Source organism: Haliotis rubra, unplaced genomic scaffold (genome assembly GCF_003918875.1).
Source record: "Haliotis rubra isolate DU_JTF1 unplaced genomic scaffold, ASM391887v1 Scf1146, whole genome shotgun sequence".
NCBI classification, from domain to species: Eukaryota; Metazoa; Mollusca; class Gastropoda; order Lepetellida; family Haliotidae; genus Haliotis; species Haliotis rubra.
The window spans coordinates 52,659-79,019 of NW_025765055.1; the positions used below are offsets into that span (position 1 = coordinate 52,659).

Consider the following 26,361-nt stretch of genomic DNA (forward strand, 5'->3'; position numbering starts at 1 on the left):
TAGTGCTGGCAAACCAAGGAATTAATTTACCTGAGATTCTGCAGATCCTGGAACAGTGAATCCCAGGAACTTTAACAACTGTGCCACTTACAACCCTGTCCAACATTCACTTTTAGAGTTGTACATCAAGTGATGATACTAGATCAGGTATTGTCCTCATTGTACTTATTCTGTATTTACAATATTCCCTTAACCAATAAACAGCCACAAATAGTTGTGTGATATCTGAAATGTAATGCAGAACTTCTGGAGAGGAAAAACATTTAGAATTGGCTATTCCTTGATTTCCTAAGCTAAGTTTCAAAGACTCCAGCATCCAGAAGTATTTCTGTGATATCATGAATGTGATGCCAAACTTCTGAAAAGAAGACACTTTTAGAATTGTCGATTCCTTGAGCTCTCTCCAAAACTCAAATCAAAGCCATGAATATCATGCCTGGTTTGAGTTAATCTGTATGTCTGTATAATCGAAAAAGAGTTTCGAAATTCTGATAGAACTTTTTCCATTTTAATCTGCAGTAGTTTGAAAATTGACTTCAAGCAACCATTGATCGTGCTGAAGAATGGTTTGCTGTGTACGTCAGAAGGTGTCTTTGAGTGAGTGAGGGTCTTTTGCAGCTTTACCAATATTCCATCACCATTATGGCGGGGACACCCGAAATGGGCTACACACGTTGTGGCCCATGTAGGGAATAGAACCTGGGGCTCCGACATGAGTAAACACTTTAACCATAAGGCTACCGCTCGCTCTGACCAATCTTTGAAGTCATATTGTCCTTGTCATATCACATTCTTGCTAAGTTTCCAGCTGTGTCCTTGTATACTCTCCAGTGTCAGTCCACAACCTTGACTGACTGAATATGTGGTGAGAGCACGACCGGTGACCCTTGACCTGCTAACCGCTTGTAGATCTGACCTCCTTGCTGTGATGGAAACTTGCTGGCTGCTGCCTTTCCTATTGTTTGCTGAAAGAACAAATTTCTCTAATATCAAAATCAGAAATGTCCCCAGCAATCTATGCCGGCCATAAGTGGGTACCAAGTAGGCGAGGTCAGACTTGGTCACTTATTGATTGTGTGTCCTCTCACACCATTGGTGTGGATCATTGGATCATTAATCACTGGATTGTCTGGTTCAGGATACTTCTGGGCAAATGTCATATTCCTGTAATGTTACTAAAAGGAAGAGATGAGGTGAGGTGAGGTGAATTTGGGTTTTACGTCGTGCTTGGGAATATTTCGCTCATATGACGACGTACATGCGTGTGTATGTGTATATGCGGCTGCTTGTACTAGCCCAGACGTAAGCTGGTTTTATGGTGCTAGCCCACTGAGATACCATGCCACAGTGAAGCATGAATACCCCACTCAGACACATTATACTGACTCCGAGCCGACCAGTCCTTGTTGTACCCATTAATGCCGAGAGCCAGGCAGGGACCAACAAGTACGATATTTTAACGTCTTTTGGTATGACGCGGCCGGGGATCGAACCCGCGACCTTCCGCTTTCCGGGCGGACGCTCTAACCACTACACCACGGAGGCGGTCCACTAAGAGGAAGAACTGAATGTGGTTGAAGTCTAAGACATACAATCTGATTTGTATTTCAGCAAACGGTTACAGTTTATTACATCACCATGCAGACTGTCTCCAAGAATCAATAAACCCATGAAGATACGGGTTAAAATTGTCTTCAGTAACCCATGCTTGTCATGAGCATTAACTGACAGGATTGACTGGTCAGGCTCACTGACTTGGTTGACACATGTCATCGTATCCCAATTGCATAGGTCAATGCTCATCATGTTGATCACTGGATTGTCTGATCCAGACTGGATTATTTACAGACCACCACCATATAGCTGGAATATTGCTAAGTGCAGCGCTAGACAAACAAACCAAGAATCACTCTGTGACTATTTTCTTCACATTACCAGGCTAAATGTAAAGAAACAGGTCCCAAGTTTCATTTTTAAATTGTTCCACATTTCTGTTTTTTTGAGGGATGCTGATTAAATTTTAATCTGGTACCTTGGTGACAGGCTGATGCCTCTCCACAATGACAGATGCCATGGGTGGGGCGAGAGTGGAACTTGCCGTCACCGGACCACGAGAGGACTTCCCCGAGTCGACTTTGGCAGTGACCTTAGCAGTGATGACCTTGCCACGATGTGAAGACGATGTGGCACTGGTGGGACGAGATGACACCTACAACAAACAATAGAAATAGTTGTTAGTTTCATTTTCAGGAAGATTCTGTACGAAGAGCATGGAGAGTGGACAATGTTCGATGTCTGAGTGCCGTTGTACAAAACAACCTTAGAGCTAAGACTGGCATAAGCCTTTGTTTAGGAATGGGAGCTACGATCACCTTAGCGCTAAGACTGGCATAAGCCTTTGTTTAGGAATGGGAGTTACGATCACCTTAGAGCTAAGACTGGCATAAGCCTTTGTTAAGGTATGGGAGTTATGATCACCTTAGCGCTAAGACTGACGTAAGCCTATGTTAAGGTATGGGAGTTATGATCACCTTAGAGCTAAGACTGGCGTAAGCCTATGTTAAAGTATGTGAGTTACGATCACCTTATCGCTAAGACTGACGTAAGTCTATGTTAAAGTATGGGAGTTACGATCACCTTATTGCTAAGACTGACGTAAGCCTATGTTAAAGCATGGGAGTTACGATCACCTTAGAGCTAAGACTGACGTAAGCCTATGTTAAAGTATGGGAGTTACGATCACCTTAGCGCTAAGACTGACGTAAGCCTATGTAAAAGTATAGGAGATATGATCACCTTAGTGCTAAGACTGACGTAAGCCTATGTTAAAGTATGGGAGTTACGATCACCTTAGAGCTAAGACTTGCATAAGCCTTTGTTGGGGAATGGGAGATATGGTATCCTTAGCGCTAAGACTGGCCTAAGCCTTTGTTAAGGCGTGGGAGTTATGGTGACCTTACCATGAAGATGGAGAACATGTTGATGTGTGCCGTTCAAGATTTCATCAATGATCTAAACATTGAGTCACTGACAAAAAGATGATTCCTAATTTCAGATATTTTCATCTTTGATTTACAATATTATAACATTACAGAGACCCACTCACACTTGATCTAGTCTGTGACACAGTGGAGGTACGTGACCCCTGACTGGTGACTATACGAGGTGGGACAGGGTCAGAAGGTTGGGTCATGTACACAGCCTCCTGTGGTATTGTCTTGGAGTGACCGTAATCTTTGTCAAGGGCATAACTGTCCAGATTGTCTGCAATATCATCAGGGGAGACGCGCTTCCCAGAAGACACTAAAAACAGAGAATTGAGAGAATTCATTGAGTGAGTCAGTTGAGTTTAGTGGTGTGTGTGGTGTGTGATGTTGAGTGTGAGTGTGTTGTTTGATGTTTGCGTGTTGTGACGTGTGTCAGTGGTGTGTTGTTTGTGTGTTCTATGTGTACACTCACATCGTGTGTGCAGTGTGTTTGTGTCTGTTGTGCTATGTGTGTGTTATGTGTGTCTTGTCCGTATTAGTTTGTCTTGTATATGCATGTGTGTGCATGTGCATGCATTCATGAGACAGAGATGTACCTTGCTGTGTATGGTATGTTTTTTGTATGTTGTATGTGTGTGCATGCACACTGGCATGTAATGTGTGTGTCATGTGCTGCCATTTGTCTTTGTGTGTGCCTGCATGTGTGGCGTGGCCTGGTGTGTATGTGCATGCATTGTGTGACTGCATGTGTGGCATGGCATGGCATCGTGTGGCGTGGTGTGTATGTGCATGCGTCGTGTGCCTACATGTGTGGCGTGGCATGGCGTGGTGTGTATGTGCATGTGTTGTGTGCCTGCATGTGTGGCGTGGCATGGCGTGGCGTGGCGTGGCATGGCGTGTATGTGCATGCGTCATGTGCCTGCATGTGTGGCGTGGCGTGTATGTGCATGCATCGTGTGCTTGCATGTGTGGCGTGGCGTGGCGTGTATGTGCATGTGTTGTGTGCCTGCATGTGTGGCGTGGCGTGTATGTGTTGTGTGCCTGCATGTGTGGCGTGGCGTCGTGTGCCTGCATGTGAGGAGTGGCGTGGCGTAGCGTGTATGTGCATGTAGTGTGTGCCTGCATGTGTGGCGTGGCCTGGTGTGTATGTGCATGCGTCATGTGCCTGCATGTGTGGCGTGGCGTGTATGTGCATGCATCGTGTGCTTGCATGTGTGGCGTGGCGTGGCGTGTATGTGCATGTGTTGTGTGCCTGCATGTGTGGCGTGGCGTGTATGTGTTGTGTGCCTGCATGTGTGGCGTGGCGTCGTGTGCCTGCATGTGAGGAGTGGCGTGGCGTAGCGTGTATGTGCATGTAGTGTGTGCCTGAGGTGCACCTTGTCCCTCCTCGCCCTCGTCCTCCCCGTGGAACATGGTCATGGCCTCCAGGTTGAGGGCACAGACTCCTCTCATGAAGGCCTTCTTCATGGCCTCCTCATACTTCTCCCGCTCCACGTTCATCCGCCCGATCTTCACATGCGCAGACTCCAGCTCCTCGTTCAGCTGCAAGATATCATCTCTCCTGATTACTCAATAGAGTCAATACTGTGTCCAGACATATCCAAATCATAAATTGTGACGATTCGCAATAATAATTTCACTTTATTTGATATACCTTTTTGTTTAAAGTGAAATTCATTGGTACGTTTTCACTGCAAACTATAATGGACGGTGGCAAGCACTGGTGTTCAACATAGTCAAGATATGCAGTATGGGTGGTAAGGCTTGACATGAAACCTAGGAGTATATTGAAATACAAGTGACCACTGTTTATTGCTGTGCTCCAGATTGAACATGACTAGGGCTGCAACGATTCGGTTCGATTCATCGAAAATCGAATCTGACACCTTAGTTTCAATTTTAGATAACCATTATCACTATTTCGATTTGATACTTGAATACCATTTTAAATTATTTCCACACAGCCAGGACATAATTTTGACTCCAGCTCGAGCAGTTTCGAGTGTTGAAATAAGACGAAACGTGATTGGTTGACGCCGGGCAAATTATAAAATGGCAATTGTTGTTAGTAGACATTGCCAAGTTGACAATGGATTTCACGATACAAAAGCTGACTCTGAGAGTTAAATGAAATCTGATGGTTTTACTTGTATGAAGAATCAAATCAAAAATGATCGAATAAAGGGTCCAATATGGAAAATCAAATCGAAGTCTGGGTGAACTGTTGCAGCCATAAACATGACATCCTTGATCACCAACCTGTCTGATTTTGGCTCCGTATTCATTAGTGAGCTGCAAGCACACGTCCTGTGCCTTGGACTGACACGCCTTCTCCACCCGCTGCCGCCACTTGTTCTCGATGACAGAGTGCCAGGCGACCCACACTCTAGAGGACAAGCTTCTCTCGTAGTGCTTCCTGGCCAGATTGCTGGCAAACGCCTGAAACAGGAGGGAGTCAGTTGGGATTAAACCTTACATGTCTTACCTTGTTTGTTTGTTTGTTTGTTGTTTAACGCCACACTCAGCAATATTCCAGCTGTATAGTGGCAGTCTGTATATAATGGAATCTGGTCCAGACAATCCAGTGACTGACATTATAAGTACCAATGAACATAATTTGGACATGTCATGTCAAGTGAGGTAAGGTGAGGTGAAATTGGGTTTAACGTCGTGCTTGAGAATATTTCGCTCATATGACACATTGACAACGTGCATGCGTGTGTATGTGTAGGTGCGGCTGCTTGTACTAGCCCAGACTGAAGCTGGTTTTATAGTGCTAGCCCACTGAGATACCATGCCGCAGTGAAGCATGAATACCCCACTCAGACACATTATACTTACTCCGAGCCGACCAGTCCTTGTTGTACCCATTAATGCCGAGCGCCAGGCAGGGAGCAACAAGTACCATATTTTAATGTCTTTTGGTATGACGCCGTCGGGGATCGAACCCGCGACCTTCCGCTCTCCGGGCGGACACTGTAACCACTACACCACGGAGGCGGTCTGTCATGTCAAGTAAGTCATCGGGTGGTCATAGGGTGAATGCGGCGTAAAACTAAACTCACTCACTCACTCACTCACAGTTAAGTACAGATTCATCCGGAATTCAAACCCACTCCCTCAGAGTCAGGCACCTAATCGCCAGCACGCAAAGTCTGAGCAGGTTAGGTGCCTGACTCTGAGGGCGTGGGTTCGAATCCCAGATAGGACTCAACCCAACAAAAAGTGCAAGAATCTGTACTTTACTAAGAAAGTGTAATCCCAAATATAACATATGTTAGTATTCTTTATATTTTGAGAAGTTTGATCATGATTCTGTACTCAGAGTATAACTGATTTAACAACACAACTGGCCCGGATTGCTCACCTCCCGTTTCAGGTCATTGTGTCGGAGTTTCCACTCGGTGAACTTCTTCAGCATGTCAAACTTCTCTCTCTGTTTGTGCAGGGCGTGGGTGAGGTTGGAGATCACCTGGTCTTTCCGCTCGATGGATTGTTCGTATGTGTGGAGCAGCTCTTTCAACTTGTCAATCTCATTCACCATCTGGTTCTTGTCCGACACAAACCTAAAAAGAGGACAACATAAGACAGGGCTATAAATATAGATCATAGAGATTTAGGGTTGGTTGGGTTGGTTTGTCGTTTAATGTTGCACGGTCTGTAAATAATCAGGTCTGGACCAGACAATCCAATGATCAACATTATGAGCCTCAATCTACATAAATGAGATACGATGACATGTGTCAACCAAGTCAACGAACGTCTTGCGACAAGCATGGGTTGATGAAGACCAATTCTAACCTGGGTCTTCATGGTCTTTTAGGGAGATTGAGTAGTTTTTTTATGGCACTTTTAGCAATATTCCAACATTCCATGGCAAGGGGCACCAGAAATGGGCTTCACACATTGTAACCATATGGGGAATCAAACCCAGGTTGAACGCTTAACCCATTCAACACCGCAGGCCGAATAATCAGCCACAACGTTATGAGTCCCAAGACACCGGAGGCCGATTAATCGGCCAGGCAGTAGTCACGTCAAAATGAGACATAATTTTAGAAGCCTACCTGACTTATGATTCATATATTAAATGTCATAATGTTTGAAAACACTTATTAAATTTCAATTGATTATATATTATCAGCAGAATTATAATTATAAACTATTTCTCGCAATGTTATTGAAAACAACGATTCTCGGACACATGCTTCGGCAGTGGGTCCACAATAACATTGTCAAAGAGCAAAGTAACGATGTTTCGAGGAAATCATTGAATAAATTGAATAAACTAATGAATGAAATGAACAATAGTATTCATAAAAGTTGTCGAACGTACATATAAAATTACTATTTCCATCTTTTTGTGCGATCATGTAATGCAAGTCAAGTCACTGACGAGTGACATCTCGGCTTTCGCCACCTCAGTCTTCACGCTCGGACACGATGTTTAATGCGAAAATATATGCATGAAGCATTTTTGTCACAGGTCATAACCTAGCACGATACGTCCAATAAGTCCCATAATTTACGTATAGGTAGCAATTTCTTGCTTAATATGTTCTGAGTAGCATTATTTTACCCAAAACTTTCGTCTAAATCTAAAAGTTTTCGTTTACGAGGATGGTATCCATTGCCGTAATATAATTTATCCAATAAAATCGCTTCTAACAACTGTGAAAATACTCTCGGCAAGGGTACAGTGATATTGTTGATGTTCACAGCTTTCGAACAATACCCGCCGTCAAACGATTCGCCTTGCATGTCATTCATACGAAGCTTTGAAAACGGAGGTATTTTTTGTTGTTGTGCCATGTTACCGAGCGGAAAGCCACTGATATCGGGAAATAGGCGACCATACATATTATTTAAGAAATCTTTTTATAATAATTTTCTGATTACGCAAAAATGAAAATAAAAAAGACAAGTGTTTGCCACTGATATGACAATGCCCCCGCCGCTAAAGAATGGAATATCTATATTTACTACTTTTTAATTTTTGGTCACATAAAAGATGCCTGAAATGACTGGTATCTGCATAATCACCCAATGTAGGCTGTCAACATAATTGCAAACATTGGGTGCAATTTTTTATGAGATATCACGTTTAAATAAGTTTGAAAAGTGGTCAAAGTGTCATGGTGACTTTAAAGGTAAGGTCAAGGTCACCCAAATAAAGCAGTGTCTGCGTAATCCCCCAATGTAGGCTGTCACCAAATTTGAAGACATTGGGTAAAACAGTTCATGAGATGTCGCATTAACAAGAGTTTGAAAAGTGTTCTAAGTGTCATGGTGACTTTGAAGATAAGGTCAAGGTCACACAAATAGACTGGTGTCTGTGTAATCCCCCAATGTAAGCTGTCACCAAATTTGAAGACATTGGGTAAAACAGTTGATGAGATATCGCGTTAACAAGAGTTTGAAAAGTGGTCAAAGTGTTGTCGTGACCTTGTAAATAAGGTCAAGGTCACCCAAATCAACTGGTGTCTGCGTAACCCCAATGTAGGCTGTCACCAAATTTGAAGACATTGGGTACAACAGTTCGTGAGATATCGCGTACGTACAGACGCCGCTGAATACATAGTCCTCCGTTCCGCGTTGTGGCGGGGGACAAAAAAGTCATATGACATGTCACAAATTAAAAAAAAATCGCCATAGTTTTTGCTTCATTCGTGGTTTATCTGGACATCATAAATGTAAGCTTGCATTTTCATAAAAAAAATATTTTTATTTAAGTTGTAGTTGTATTATTTGGATAATATGATAAAAATAAATTTCACATATATCAACAGTACGATTAGATCTTTTAAATGGTGTATGAGATGTAGTAGCAATAACATTTTACAAACTTTCATTTTCCTTCATAAACATAGGTTTCATCTATTACCTTATAGACTCATTGGGAACTCGGTGTCATGGCAGTAAATGTCCCTGGTTGACTGGTGTTGAAAGAGTTAAACCACCACGCTACCCCACCATCCCAAGGTCTTTTGGCCAGAAGTGTATGCATTGAATTCTTTGTGTTGATGTAAATGAAAAGATCAAATTTGCCAGATTCAACATTTGCATGCTTTGGACTTCTCATTGGACCTGTGTACCATTTTGGTAAACCCAAGGTCAAGGTTATGGTGCAAACAAACCAAGAAAAATAATCAGGTCAAACCTGGGACTTGAACCCATGATTACAAGTTTCTGCCATACCATTGGTTGGTCGGTTTGTTGTTTAACGCCTAACTCAGCAATATTCCAGCTATACAGTGGCGATCTGTAAGTAAGTCTTGACCAGACAATCCAGTGATCAGCATCTTGCGCATCAATGTACGCAAATGGGATACCATGACATGTGTCAACCAAGTCAGCGAGTCTGACCACCAGATCCTGTTAGTTGCTTCTCACTACAAGCATGGATTGTTGAAGACCGATTCTCACTCGGATCTTCAGGGGTTTCTACCATACCAACAGGTGCAAAATCGGCACAGCAAATCATAGTACTTAGATGACTGCCCCATGTTACAAATAAACAACCTCACACTGATCAGAGAGTACTACATAAACGGGCAGTTCCAAATGCAAACAATAAAGGCTCCACTATAACACAAATCCTCCCAATACCTTTCTCTCTCCTTCTGCATTTCCAGTCTGCTCTTTTCAACAATCCGGATCTTGGACTGACCAAATTCTGCCTGCAATTAAAAAATAACGCAATCAGAAATGTTCCTTCTATGGAAGGACCAAAGTGATGAAGATATCAGATGTAAACCACTTTGGTCAAGCACAAGTATGGAGAGCAATAATTTTGGTGAAACAGAATTTGAACGGAATTAGTGCTTCCTGGCATGCCAAAGGGTGGCAACCTTCAGTCTTCATTCAAGCATTTCGTACTTTGAGCCCATGGCCCACCAGCCGTCAGTTATGTGGGTCATTAAGAAATTATTGTGGGTCATGTCAAATTGCTGTGATTTTTAGCCATTCACTACTAGTTAAATGAATGAGTTCACTTCCTTTTTTTAAACTGTAATTCCAGGTGAGGTCAACAAGAGAAACCAAAGACGTACTTGAGTTTGGTTTGAATTGCCAAACGAAAACAAACTCCTGATGCATTTCAGATTTACATTTATGGATGAGCTGACACGACCCGCCTGTACACGCAGAGTGTGCCATGTTAAATATTAGTGCGCGATTGGCGCGGCTAGAATGAACATTGAATCTTGCACAGTGAATTGTGGCATCTCAGGTGACTGGGCTACCTGTACACTATAGTGGTGTTCCGATTAATTTAAATAATCGAAGATTGGTCGCAGTGACCAAACGACAAAGCAATCGATCACATTTTCTCATAATGGAACATAAACGGTTTTGGAACTACGGTTTTAGTCTTTGAAATACTTGACAATGGAACATATCGTTGAAGTTGTCAGGGCCTGAAAACGTGTTTAATTCTTAGAAAACTCACTTCACTAACTGAAAAACCATGACTGAATATTTCTTGAAGACTCCGGGAAGTTTATGTTCATGATATATTAGTCATCACTTTAAAGTAGCAAGTTGCAATCATGTTATACATATCTGCAATAACAACCTGGATAGGAAAATCTGAAAAATGACGCTAACCAATTTTTGTCGATGATTGTTCGTTGGTAATGAAGCAATCATCAATTGTGAGATTTCAACCAATTCCCAACACTAGTACATTAGAGAGTGAGTGAGTCAAATTCTAAAGTGACATCAGCATAATTTCAGCACTATAGCGACAAGACCAAGTTGACACACATACACAAGTCCACTATAAACACAAAGTCACCTCAAAAGCAATTTTATACACATTTTAGCATAACAATATCATTTATAATATATAAAACGGGGTTTAGCAACATAATGTGCAAAAAGCAATTAGTGATACACATAAATATTTACACGAACAGTTACCGCTCAAATTCTTTGAACTAATTTATTGATGGATTGAGTTAAGTTTTACGCCTCACTCAGCAATATTACAGCTACATGGCGGTGGTCTGAAAATAATCGAGTCTGGACCAGACAATCCAGTGATCAACATCATGAGCATCAATCTATGCAATTGGGATACAATGACATGTGTCAACCAAGTCAGCAAGCCTGACCACCCGATCCCGTCAGTCGCCTCTTACTACAAGCATGGGTTACTGAAGATCAATTCTAACCCGGATCTTAATTTATGATGACATGACATCTCACATGGGTAAACAGATCTCACAGGTTTACTGCTTGATAGCATGAGCCTTTCATAACACGGATTACAAACTGGAGGTTCATCCTTGTTGGTTGTAAACAGAGATTTGATTATAAACTGGACTGGCCAATACACACTGGAGGTTCATCCTTGTTGGTTGTAAACAGAGATTTGATTATAAACTGGACTGGCCAATACACACTGGAGGTTCATCCTTGTTGGTTGTAAACAGAGATTTGATTATAAACTGGACTGGCCAATACACACTGGAGGTTCATCCTTGTTGGTTGTAAACAGAGATTTGATTATAAACTGGACTGGCCAATACACACTGGAGGTTCATCCTTGTTGGTTGTAAACAGAGATTTGATTATAAACTGGACTGGCCAATACACACTGGAGGTTCATCCTTGTTGGATGTAAGCAGAGATTTGATTATAAACTGGACTGGCCAATACACACTGGAGGTTCATCCTTGTTGGATGTAAGCAGAGATTTGATTATAAACTGGACTGGCCAATACACACTGGAGGTTCATCCTTGTTGGATGTAAGCAGACATTTGATTATAAACTGGACTGGCCAATACACACTGGAGGTTCATCCTTGTTGGATGTAAGCAGAGATTTGATTATAAACTGGACTGGCCAATACACACTGGAGGTTCATCCTTGTTGGATGTAAGCAGAGATTTGATTATAAACTGGACTGGCCAATACACGCTGGAGGTTCATCCTTGTTGGATGTAAGCAGAGATTTGATTATAAACTGGACTGGCCAATACACACTGGAGGTTCATCCTTGTTGGATGTAAGCAGAGATTTGACTATAAACTGGACTGGCCAATACACACTGGAGGTTCATCCTTGTTGGTTGTAAGCAGAGATTTGATTATAAACTGGACTGGCCAATACACACTGGAGGTTCATCCTTGTTGGATGTAAGCAGAGATTTGATTATAAACTGGACTGGCCAATACACACTGGAGGTTCATCCTTGTTGGTTGTAAGCAGAGATTTGATTATAAACTGGACTGGCCAATACACACTGGAGGTTCATCCTTGTTGGATGTAAGCAGAGATTTGATTATAAACTGGACTGGCAAATACACACTGGAGGTTCATCCTTGTTGGATGTAAGCAGAGATTTGATTATAAACTGGACTGGCCAATACACACTGGAGGTTCATCCTTGTTGGATGTAAGCAGAGATTTGATTATAAACTGGACTGGCCAATACACACTGGAGGTTCATCCTTGTTGGTTGTAAGCAGAGATTTGATTATAAACTGGACTGGCCAATACACACTGGAGGTTCATCCTTGTTGGTTGTAAACAGAGATTTGATTATAAACTGGACTGGCCAATACACACTGGAGGTTCATCCTTGTTGGATGTAAGCAGAGATTTGATTATAAACTGGACTGGCAAATACACACTGGAGGTTCATCCTTGTTGGATGTAAGCAGAGATTTGATTATAAACTGGACTGGCAAATACACACTGGAGGTTCATCCTTGTTGGATGTAAGCAGAGATTTGACTATAAACTGGACTGGCCAATACACACTGGAGGTTCATCCTTGTTGGATGTAAGCAGAGATTTGATTATAAACTGGACTGGCCAATACACACTGGAGGTTCATCCTTGTTGGTTGTAAGCAGAGATTTGATTATAAACTGGACTGGCCAATACACACACTATCGTCACAGATGAGCTCATGTCTTGCTTTACAACCCAAAATGTTGCAGATGCCCAGATAAGCTGCGTATCCGGGTAAAATACGCATAGAAAATTTCCAATTACGCATTGAAAAATAATTGTTGCGTACCAATTACACATTTAAAATGTTAGATACGAAAAAAAGTGTAAAACAAATGTGTATGGAATATATTTATAAAAATCGCTTGCGTAATGAAAAAGACATCGATTGCCATCAAGTTGTACTATTAGTATAAGACAAGTGTTGTACTGTCAGTATAGGATGAGTGATTTTTATGATATCATGTCCATTATATTTAACTAGGTTTTGATTAGGTATGACATAAGGCAGAACATACCTGCTTAGTAAACTTACTCAATGACATATACATGTAGTTAGGTGAGTAAAATGACTGAAATACGCACATATTTGAAAGCAGTGTGTAACGGAAAATGAAATACCCACTCAACATGAATAATACCCACTCCAAAAAAATACAGTGGGTACAGTACCCACATGAGCTAAATCTTATCTGGAGCTCTGTGTTGGTTTAAATTCATGAATATTGATTCCTACCTTGCTATGCCCTCAGTACAGAAATAGTCATAAAAAGTAAAACGCTATCAATGAGAACATTATGCAGAGATGCCAACCCTAATTTAGCCCAGTTAGTATTTGGCCAAAAACTGATGCAAACATTAGTATTTTGGGCCAAAATTAGTGTTAACATTTCCAAAGGGTTTTCATATTAAATAAAAAATATATAGATATTCTAAGAGCTTGTTATTAACAGTGTACTCACCTAAATCAGTATTAAGTATCCACATATAGCTTGATGCTGAATAAACTGTGGTTGAAATTTATTGTGCATGGTACATATGCTATTTGATCATTTAATTTCATGTATTGATTTTAAATTTGTATATTTTCACTGGTATCGTAGTTGCGTATTATGTGTTGTTTTTTTGCAACGAATATGATAAAATCGTGTGGGTTGGCTTCTCTGCATTACGCCAATCTCACTGGATTGGTTACAGCATTAAAAATGTTATCCAGGATTCCATTATGTAAACATATTGCAGGTGAGTTTTCTGTTTTTGTTTTAGCAATATTCCAGCAATATCACGGCGGGGGACACCAGAAATGGGCTTCACACATTGTACCCATGTGGGTACAAATCAAATCTAGGTTTTCATCATGACGAAACGAACGAATGCTTTGACCACTAGACTACCTAACCTCTCCCTTATACTGCAGGTGACTAGGAAACAGTCACTACTAGTACTGGTGTTCCGATTAATTGAAATAATCGAAGATTAGGGGCAGTGACCAAATGGCCAATCAAACGATCAACTTTTCTCAAAATCAAACACGAACGATTTTGTCTCTACTGTTTTAGTGTTTGAAACACTTGACGATGGAATTCTTAGAAACCTCACTTCACTTACTGAAAAGTCATGACTGAATATCTCTTGAAGACTCCAGGAAGTTTATGTTCATGATAATAATAATAATAAGGGTACTTATACTGCGCAATACTCCATACCACAAAAGGGCATGCTCAAAGCGCGCACAAATGTTTAAAAACAAACACATCAAAAAGTCATATGAATCAGTATTGTAGTAAATATGAGCTTGGAGAGAGTTACTGTTTATATCGACTGAAAAGGGGTGTTTTGAGGTTACGCTTGAACCCTTGAAGGGATGGAGCTGTACGTAATTTAAGTGGAAGTGAGTTCCATAGTGTGGTTGCAATATTTTAGTCATCACTTTAAAGTAGCAAGTTGCATCATTTTACATTGGATGTGAAATTTCCAAATGCAATTTGCAGTTTATAAATAAAACAAAGAACAACAACAAACAACAACAGAGAGCCACGTTATACTTATCTGCAATAACAATCTGAATAGGAAAATCTGAAAATGACGCTCACCAATTTTTTTCGATGATTGCTCGCTGGTAATGAACCAATCATCAATTGTGAGATTTGAACCAATTCCCAACACTACTTACTAGAACATTTCTCTTGAGGTCAAGCGTCCACTGATCCAGAACGTTCTCCATCCGTGCAACATCCGGGTCTATGGTGGAGGTATAAACAGTCTCCTCTATCACTCTCTCCTCCTCTCTCTCTATCTCAGGGTCGGGGAAGTAGGTCTGTCTCGGGGCCGAGTACTGACTTGACACACGTGGAGTTGTGTCATCTGCCAACAGGATGAAAGAAAGTGAGTGAGAGTGAGTGAGTGAGTGAGTGAGTGAGTGAGTGAGTGAGTGAGTGAGTGAGTGAGTGAGTGAGTGAGTGAGTGAGTGAGTGAGAGTGGTTTTACATAGGGATAGGGGAAGGGAGGATACAACATAGGTCGAGATTCAAAGTTGAAGCTACAACATAGGGCAGGCTACATAATAGGATGTGGTTTCAATACAGGGGGAGATTTCAACATAGGTGAAGCTACAACATAGGGCAGGATACATAATAGGATGTGGTTTCAATACAGGGGGAGGTTTCAACATAGTTGAAGCTACAACATAGGGCAGGCTACATAATAGGATGTGGTTTCAATACAGGGGGAGGTTTCAACATAGTTGAAGTTACAACATAGGGCAGGCTACATAATAGGTTGTGGTTTCAATACAGGGGGAGGTTTCAACATAGGTGAAGCTACAACATAGGGCAGGCTACATAATAGGATGTGGTTTCAATACAGGGGGAGGTTTCAACATAGGTGAAGTTACAACATAGGGCAGGCTATATAATAGGATGTGGTTTCAATACAGGGGGAGGTTTCAACATAGTTGAAGTTACAACATAGGGCAGGCTACATAATAGGATGTGGTTTCAACAGGGGGAGGTTTCAACATAGGTGAAGTTACAACATAGGGCAGGCTATATAATAGGATGTGGTTTCAATACAGGGGGAGGTTTCGACATAGTTGAAGCTACAACATAGGGCAGGCTACATAATGAGATGTGGTTTCAATACAGGGGGAGGTTTCAACATAGGTGAAGCTACAACATAGGGCAGGCTACATAATATGATGTGGTTTCAATACAAGGGGAGGTTTCAACATAGGTGAAGCTACAACATAGGGCAGGCTATATAATAGGATGTGGTTTCAATACAGGGGGAGGTTTCAACATAGGTGAAGCTACAACATAGGGCAGGCTACATAATAGGATGTGGTTTCAATACAGGGGGAGGTTTCAACATAGTTGAAGCTACAACATAGGTTAAGGTTACAACATTGGTAAAGGTTACAGCATTGACATCATAGAGTGAGGTTATAGGCCTAAGAAAGTGAGTGAGTTTGGTTTTACGCCACTTTCAGCAATATTTCAGCAATATCAAAACAGGAGACACCAGAAATGGGCTTCAAACATTGTGTCCATGTGGGGATTGAACCTGGGTCCGAGGCATGACAAGCGAACGCTTTAACCACTCAGCTACCCCAACGCCTCATCAAAGAGAAGTTGTTGTATCCATGACATTCAAGCGATGTTAAATTACAATGAAGTTCAAAGTATCAAATCATTCATTAATAATACGTCTCATTGGCAATAAATTATTTATCCCATAAGTTAAACATGACATATGCAATTATTTACATATCATATTTGTACTAAACATTTCAACTTGTGATGTATGACTGAAAAATACTGGAAAAATTACAATGAGGATATTCCAGATATACAAAGAAATGATAGCATATCAAGGACAGACAAGTGTTGTCAGAAGATGACAAATCCCCCTGGCCCACACAAACTTGAAAGAACAAATCATTTGACAGTTACTTAAAGTACAACTTGTTTTTTTCAGAAATCTTCCAAATCGTTTCCATGGAAAGAATGATAAATATAAATTCAAAAAAACGTCAAATAGCAAAAGGCACCACTTTAGGATCTGCCTCATATACTTGCCAAGTTTTATTGATAGATATATAGCGATTTTTGAGTTATGCTCTGGAAACGAAATCCACCCCTTTTTGAGACGAAGTCCAAATTGTTTCCATGGAAATCCAGATAAAATAGAAATGCCAAAATCTGTGAAATAGCAAAACATACCACTTTAGGTTTTGTTTGATATATATATACCAATTCTTGTTGAAAAATATTCAACAGTTTTTTAGTTATGCTTCAGAAACAAAATGATTACGGACGTACAGACAGACAGACAGACGAGGCGTTGACTTTATATGCCGGGGGAATAAAAACGTATTCCAATTTCATGACAGGTTGCAAATTACTAATGAATAAGAATAGCAACAATGCATTCTTTAAAACACAACGTCACATTTTTATTGGACTGAATCACCCTGATTTTGAAAATACCTCTCTTACTTAAATACTCTGAAAACTGAGAAGTGCACGTATTTAATATTTCATTATCACCTACCTGGCTGTTCCAGTTCAAAGTCATCCTCATCACCTTTGTCCCCATCTCTGGAGCCGATGGGACTTGGTCCGAAGTCAGGCATGTTCGATCTGACCTGTGACCCTGGAATGCCCTTGACCCTTTCTTCTGGATGACCTTTGTCAATGTCAACATTGGCTGAAACACGGCAAAGATAAACTCCAACGTGAAAACAGTACTACTTTTATGATAAAGCCGAAACACACAAAAGAAATTGTCAAAAATTATGTCTACCAACGAAAACTTGTTGAGGTGAGGTGAAATGGGGTTTAACGTCGTGCTTGAGAATATTTCGCTCATATGACGACGTGCATGCGTGTGTATGTGTATGTGCGGCTGCTTGTACTAGCCCAGACTTAAGCTGGTTTTATAGTGCTAGCCCACTGAGATACCATGCCGCAGTGAAGCATGAATACCCCACTCAGACAAATTAAACTGACTCCGAGCCGACCAGTCCTGGTTGTACCCATTAATGCCGAGCGCCAGGCAGGGACCAACAAGTACCATATTTTAACGTCTTTTGGTAAGACGCGGTCGGGGATCGAACCCGCGACCTTCCGCTCTCCAGGCGGACGCTCTAACCACTACACCACGGAGGCGGTCGTCTACCACCAAAAACTTGTTGACGTTTTGGTTGTATTGACTCCCGAATTTCTAGCTTTAATAGACATACAACTGGTGACCCATACAACACATGATGACCCGTGAAGATCTGGGTTAGAATTGCTCTTCAGCAACCCATGCTTGTCATAAGAAGCGACTAACGGGATCGGGTGGTCAGGATCGCTGACTTTGTTCACACATGTCATCGTATGACAATTGCATTGATCGATGCTCATGCTGTTGATCACTGGATTGTCTGGTCCAGACCGATTATTTACAGACCGCTGCCAGATAGCTGGATTACTGCTGACTGCTGCGGAAAACTAAACTCACTCAATCATTACACACATGAAACATAATAATTGTTTTGTATGGGTTGCCTGTTCAGATAAAGCATTCACATCTTTTCACAGTATTCATTTACTGAGTATTCACAGGGTTTTTTCATAATTTATAATACCCACATAGTTACATGGCTCCTAATTTGCAACACCTATGTTCATTGGTCATTTGGAATTGCCAAAACACAACAAGACTAAGTATCATTGGCTGAAAGCTATTTGAATATTCCAGGTGTATATAGAGAGAGGAAATTCACCTGAGACAAAATTCAGCTTGATTATACAGTTGGATGCATTTGCGCCTCCAACCAATAAATATGATGAATTTGTTAGAACTTGGAGGCCTAAGGGTTGATTCTGCATTATATAAATAATGCAACATGTCATGATTTTTATCTTCTGTTGACAGCCTTCAGTCACACCCTACAGTCACACCCTACAGCCACAACCTACAGTCAAATCCTAGTGCCACATCCCATCATACAGTGACATCCTACAGTCCCATTGTACAAGCCACACCGTGCAGTCATGCTCCACAGCCATGATAACCCACTACAGCAGATCCCACTACCACACCTATAGTCACACAACTGTCACACCCTACAGTCACACAACAGTCACACCCTACAGTCACACCCTACAGTCACACCCTAGTCACACCATACAGACACACACAACAGCAGATCGAACTGTCACACCTAGTCACACCCTACAGCAGATCCCACTGTCACACCTAGTCACATCCTACAGTCACACAACAGTCACACCCTACAGTCACACACAACAGCAGATCCAACTGTCACACCTAGTCACACCCTACAGCAGATCCCACTGTCACACCTACAGTCACATCCTACAGTCACACAACAGTCACACCCTACAGTCACACACAACAGTCACACCCTACAGTCACAGTCACACCCTACACCCACACACAACAGTCACACCCTACAGCAGATCCCACTGTCACATCCTAGTCACACCCTAGTCACACACAGCAGTCACACACAACAGTCAGACCCTACAGCCACCCCCTACAGTCACACACAACAGTCACACCCTACAGCAGATCCCACTGTCACACCTACAGTCACACACTACAGTTCCCACTGTCACGTCTAGTCACACAACAGTCACACCCGACAGTCACACAAGTCACACCACAGTCACACAAGTCACACCCTACAGTCACAGTCACACCCTACAGACACACCCTACAGCAGATCCCACTGTCACACCGACAGTCACACAAGTCACACCATACAGTCACAACGTACAGCAGATCCCACTGTCACACCCTACAGACACACCCAAGTCACATAACTGTCACACCATACAGTCACACACAAGTCATACCCTACAGCAGATCCCACTGTCACACCTACAGTCACACAACAGTCACACCCTACAGTCACACACAAGTCACATAACTGTCACACCCTACAGTCACACCCTACAGTCACAGTCACACCCTACAGCAGATCCCACTGCCACACCTACAGTCACACACTACAGATCCCACTGTCACGTCTAGTCACACAACAGTCACACCCTACAGTCACACAAGTCACACCCTACAGTCACACAAGTCACACCCTACAGTCACAGTCACACCCTACAGCAGATCCCACTGTCACACCTACAGTCACACACTACAGATTCCACTGTCACACCATACATTTACACAACAGTCACACCCTAGTCACACAAGTCACACCCTACAGTCACACACAACAGTCACACCCTACAGCATATCCCACAGTCACACCCTACAGCAGATCCCACTGTCACACCTACAGTCACACAAGTCAAACCCTACAGTCACACAAGTCACACCCTACAGTCACACAACAGTCACACCCTAGTCACACAACAGTCACACAGTCACACAGTCACACCCTAGTCACACAACAGTCACACCCTACAGTCAAAGCCTACAGCAGATCCCACTGTCACACCTACAGTCACACACAACAGTCACACCTAGTCACACCCTACAGCAGATCCCACTGTCACACCTAGTCACGCACAAGTCACACACTACAGTCACACACAACAGTCACACTCTACAGTCACACAACAGTCACACCCTACAGTCACAGCCTACAGCAGATCCGAATGTCACACCTAGTCACACACAACAGTCAAAGCAGTCACACACCTACAGTCACACAACAGTCACACCCATAGCCACCCCCTACAGTCACACACTAGAGTCACATCATACAGTCACATCCTACACTCGTACTCACCATGTCCAGAGCTCCTGGTTGGGAGGGAGCTGGTTGTGATGCCCAGTCCAGTGGGAGGTTGCGGGAAGGATGAGTGGGCATCTGTGATGGTCAGTCTGGTTTTCTTGGGGTCGTAGTTGGGCAAGATTACTGCATACTTCAGCAGCTCATCGTACTCCTCCTGAAGACAGATACAAGGTCAGTGAGCTGGGTTATACTGACTGCCGGGACTTGTTTGTGATTCAGGGATCAAGTTCACTTTTTCACCAACGTGTTGCATGCAAGTAAATATATAAAATCACTAGCCAGAATGAGTGAGTGTATTTAGTTTTACACCATTCAGCAATATTCCAGCTATATGGTGGTGGTTTATAAATAATCGAGTCTGGTCCAGACAATCCAGTGATCAACAGCATGAGCATTTCAGTGTTCATGAATGGTGTTTCAAGGTAACAGGACATTGGGTCCTGCAAGTTTCAGATGTTTGTCTGACCCATTGAAAATTCACAGGACCCATAGAATGATATTAAACACACATTTCAGGTTGAACATTTCTTATAACTGGCATTGAAATTATTAACAAACATAAGATTTATAAACAGCAAACAGGTGTCACAGGTCACATATAACAGCTTTTCATTGTGAAATATACAGTCAGACTCTTCTAAGTTCTATCAGACCATTGGCGAATCTGCCGGATTTGTCAGAGGGTCAGACGCTATTCGTGAACACTGGCATTGATCTACGTCACAGGTCCTAGCCAAAATGAAATGCAACTAAAGTACTGTCGGAAATAGAAAAAAACTCTTTTTTTCACATTTAGATCCACAATTTATGTAGTTAATATGTGCAATATCTGTTAAGCTAAGTTCGGCCTAAGTACAGTCTCGGTGTTAGGTAGTTAGGAAACGTAAAAAAAGGACTTTACTGAGGAGGGATTTGTGCAGAAATTAGCAATGTGGTTTTATTCTAAGTCCAAGTCGACTTATTTGGAACAGACCTTGGCTTTATGCTAATTAGTGTGCGTGATATTGTATTACAAAGGACACTTTTTAAATACCCATTTAGAAATTAGACTTGGTTTCATTAGAAACGATAGCTGACATACAAAATAATATTTTTACTTGTGAAACTCTTAAGGATGTAGCTACCATGGAGTCTCACTGCCACTATAAAAACAGAGAGACATGGGGGGTCGTCTCAACAGCAAAACCAAGTTGGGTGTCGCAGACGATGGTTGGGGTTGGCTGGGATATAGAAATATCAGCTAAGATAAGATAATCCTTTAGCGGAATTAAACTGGGGAAGTAATAAATTTATATCCATAATATCCAGTCCTGTCGATCTTCGGGTGACCATGCTACCTATTTATTTTGAGACATTTAATACGATGGCTTATTTAAGCCTTTCCATGGGTATCATAACTGTTTTACATATCTCAACATAAACTTTATGAAAAAAACACACGTTCGATGTTAATCAATATTTGAGACATATTCAACTCACAAGAAAACGCATGGAATATCTTTGAGATGACCCCTTGTATCTGTAGGCAGCACGTGCATTTTAATTTAATGCTCGGTGTATCGATGGTCCATCATCATACCTGGCTGAGCGATCTAATTGTCATCTATAGTCTGATCTATTGTTTTAAGCAGCTATTGGTATTTTTTCTAAGTTTTGCCTGATTTTACAAGTAAACATGCTTTTCTGGATATCCTATTACACATCCCACTGAACGCCCAGTTAGGCCGATGTGGGTTATTTCAACATATGCTTTTTGCAATTGTGTAAATTTTAGGGATACATAGTAACAGCCCAAAAACATTTTTCTTCTATTTCCGACAGTATTTTAGCTAATATTGAAACTGTAATAATAATCATGATTAATAAAAGATTCTGTAAATTTGAAACATGTCTGTTATTTTGATAATTTATCATTGCAAAAGAAATTTAATTTGAATACAATGTTAAATGTTTGTAAAATTGCTAGTTTAGATTTTGTGTGCTGCCTAAAACTGAAGTCTGTACACGTTTTATGCCTGTGAGAATCAGACAGACAGACAGACAGTCAGAGACACAGACAGACAGACAGACAGACAGACAGACAGACACAGACAGACAGACAGACGGACACAGACAGACAGACACAGACAGACAGACAGACAGACAGACAGCAGAGGCCCGGATAAGCTGCGTATCCGGGTAAAATACGCACAGAAACTTTCCAAATTACGCATTGAAAAATAATTCTTGCGTACCAATTACGCATTTAAAATGTTACATACGCAAAAAGTTTAAAACAAATGCGTATGGAATATATTTATAAAAATCGCTTGCGTAATGGAAAAGACATCGATTGCTATCAAGTTGTAATGTTAGTATAGGACAAGTGTTATACTGTAGGTATAGGATGAGTGAGTTTTTATGAAATCATTTCCATTATATTTAAGTTGGTTTTGATTAGGTATGACATAAGGCAGAACATACCTGCTTAGTAAACTTACTCAGTCACATAATACTTAGGTGAGTAAAATGACTGAAATACGCACATATTTGAAAGCAGTGGGTAACGGAAAATGAAATACCCACTCAACATTCATAATACCCACTCCAAAATAATACAGTGGGTACAGTACCCACATGAGCTAAATCTCATCTGGAGCTCTGAGACAGATAGACATATTCATTTCACTAGTGAGTAAGTGAGTGATGGTTTTACGCTGCTTTTAGCAATATTCCAGTAGTATCTTGGCGGGGAACACCAGAGAACTTTACACATTGTACCTATGTGGGGAATAGCCAGATCTTCGGCGTGACGAGCGAACGCTTCAACCACTAGGCTACCCCACAGCCCCGATTTATTTCAGTAAAAGGCCATAGGCCCAAAATAGAGTCTTTAAAGAATGTTTAACCTAATCACAGCGTGCTGTAATATTCTCCCACTTAAACTTCTGCAAGGGTGGTGGGGTAGCCTAAAGGTTAAAACGTTTGTTCATCACACCGAAGCAGCATAAAAAACATTCTTACTCGCTCACTAAATGTCTGCCATTAGCAAATCAGCATTCAAAGAAATAGATATACCTACGTTTTGAGGAAAAAATCACAAAAGATGGTTCTTAACAATTTGTCAAATTTTCGGTACAGGTCAGCCATCCTGATGTGCTTATCGTCAGGCATCCTTAAAAGTTAAATAGTACTCACCTGTAGCCTTGACGACACCGAACTGCCTGGAGAGTCAGGGGGTAGATGAGGAATACTGTCTTCACTTTCTGACATCATGTGTGTTGATAAGAGTACTGCAAGTGTAAAGAAACATGAACATTCCGTCCTCTTACAGAATGTAACAGGATCAGTGGTGGAAATAACTTTAAAATTGCTAGTGTACTCTGGTACAGTGGCACATGTAAAATCACTTGCCCTGATAAGTTTTCCACTACACCGGCCGTTTTCTTGATTTTTTAAATAAACAACATAATTAATATTGGAAAGTCAACTGGACACCAGTACAGTGTGATATACAAATTTGCTTGCCCGACAGAAAAAACCACTGGACTCGGGCGTCGGGCAATGGGTTATTTCCAACCCTGAGGATGTTCATATAAATTTTGGCTTTATTTTCTCAATTTTAAAACCAAAATTCTATATTTTAGGCATGTGTAATGCAGTTCGTCCTAATTATCCAGTTCCGTAAGAATATGAATGTGGTCACATTTTCTTCTTCGTCATTCGGAACCACGGAATATAATGGAAATGTTTACATACCCTTGTTCACAACCCATTTAGCTCTGAACCTGTCTGTATGTGGTCTATTTTGATTTATTAGTCTGAAAACACCAATGAGATGCTGCACCTGACTTACTCCCTTAGAGACAGCAGTTAACTCTACCCCTTCTGTCAAAACATGGACTAACCCGGATCTGCAGCAACCCATGCTAGTGGTAAAAGTCGACTAATGTAATCGGGTGGTCAGGCTCGCTTGCTTGGTTGACACATGTCATCATATCCCAATTGTGTAGATAGATGCTCATGCTGTTGATCACTGGATTGTCTGGTCCCGACTTGTCTATTTACAGACCACCGCCATATAGCTGGAAATCTGCTGAGTGCGGTGTTCAACAAAAAAAACGACTTTGGGAATCATGGCCATGTATTGCCATTGATATGTGACCTGGAGATTTCAGACAGTTAACTTGGAGCAGCAAATCCCCATGATAACAGTACATTATCAGTTACCATTCCTCAGAAATTACGAAATGCAAAGAACACGGATCAAACAGAGCAATGTTGATTTGATTCGTACAGGCTAACAATGTGTTTATATACCAAGGGATTTATCTAGATATTTGATATTTGGCCCAAGACTGCAGCAACTGTTCATGATTAATCCCAAATTGAAATAAAAATTTCCAGATTTATGTCATATACTAGTAAAGTAACTTTGTTGTAACTAACTATGGCTTTCTGTTATTTCACTGAGCAAAATCAGCAACATTATTATGTTTTTCTCAAACTAGAGGGACTGTATGGAATTACTGGTATATCAGTATATCTCACTTCGCCTTTCAAATGATCGTAACATACTGTAAAGTTTTATTCTCAGAACCGGTATATTGAGTAACAATGATTATATATAGTTCTGGGATTATTTTTATGGTTTGAACTAAAATCTAAAAATACTATCCCTCAAAATCAAATCTAAATTTGAGATTTATGTTATCATAACCAAAATATTATTGGTAAGGCTTTAGTATGTATAGAATAAACTCTGCATATACAATCAATGTCACTCACTGTCAAACAGAGCTCCCAGTGTATCACAAAACGCATCAAAATACAGATACCAGAATCGGAATATATTGCAATACAGTTTATTTGCCAATATACAGCCCTACAAATTACCTGGCTGGGGCACTTAGCCATACATCCATAGTATAGATTTGTTATGTTTTGCATCCGTTGCCTACATACATGTCTCGTAACATATCAAGATGTCCACTGAATCATAATCAGGTGATCAGCTGATGATTATGTCCAAACATGTGTTGGGTCATGGGAAATCTAAAGTGTTTTACCATGTTTACTGACTGAGTTTGGTTTTACGCCGCTTTTAGCAATATTCCAGCAACATCACGGCGGTTTACCATGTTTACAGACAGGTTGGATGTGAATGTTTGATCGATATATCGACTAGTTAAGATGAATAGGACACATAAGCATGATAAGTAGATACAGACATCATTTTGAACAAGACAATGAAGACTGATTTCGATTCCATAATTGTCAGACAGGATTTGTACTAGTGATAAATATGGGATAAATCAACAAACAATACTTTGTAACACAAAAAAAACGGCTGCTGTTCGGTGACACTTTGTTTCTGTTTTGCATTCAGATTTTGGCAGATTTTGTTTTTCAACACTGACACCTTATTCCCAATCAATTGATACCGGTCTAATCGTGGGTACAGCCAACAGGTCAATTCGGACTGACACAATAACAAACATTACAAAACGTTTCTAACTGTAAAATACATCACTATGATTACAGGAACAATAAACGTTCTCCTTACAGTTCAAATATGCCATCCTCTCCAAAACTGTATCCCAGATAAAGTTTCATAAATATTGTAGACATTTATCGAATCTTGCATTCATGTTCTAACACGTTTTATTTTTACCGCACTGTCAATCGGTTTCATGGAGATTAATGGGATCAAAGGTTTAACTCGGCGGGAATTTTGACACACTGCTCCGTACGATAACTATATGACGCTACTCACCGCGTGACAAGTGACAATTGTGTGTTGGTCAGGGAAATATCCACAAATCTGACACAGGAAAAAATCTCAAACAATCGCCATCTTGTAAACAATGTTTGAAAC

The 26,361-nt window shown here is 41.1% G+C and overlaps 1 protein-coding gene across 1 annotated transcript; it reads right to left on the reverse strand.

Moving 5' to 3' along the window:
* Positions 1-714: 714 nt before the first annotated feature.
* Positions 715-26,361, reverse strand: LOC124253874 (centrosomal protein POC5-like). The gene is made up of 12 exons (XM_046687734.1): positions 26,260-26,361; positions 23,682-23,776; positions 20,499-20,658; positions 17,285-17,440; positions 14,907-15,097; positions 9,597-9,667; positions 6,355-6,553; positions 5,247-5,426; positions 4,364-4,529; positions 3,107-3,303; positions 2,033-2,209; positions 715-965 (listed from the first exon to the last, which is right to left on the reverse strand). Exons 2-12 carry the CDS (start codon positions 23,757-23,759, stop codon positions 834-836), a joined length of 1,707 nt encoding a protein of 568 aa, XP_046543690.1. The 5' UTR covers positions 23,760-23,776; positions 26,260-26,361; the 3' UTR covers positions 715-833.

Coding starts and splice junctions, on each gene's coding strand:
- LOC124253874 (XM_046687734.1), bottom strand. CDS start 23,759: ATGATGTCAGAAAGTGAAGACAGTATTCCTCATCTACCCCCTGACTCT. Junction 15,098..17,284: donor CTTTGAACTGGAACAGCCAG/GTAGGTGATAAT, acceptor TCCTGTTGGCAG/ATGACACAACTCCACGTGTG. Junction 6,554..9,596: donor ATGCAGAAGGAGAGAGAAAG/GTATTGGGAGGA, acceptor TCCTCTTTTTAG/GTTTGTGTCGGACAAGAACC.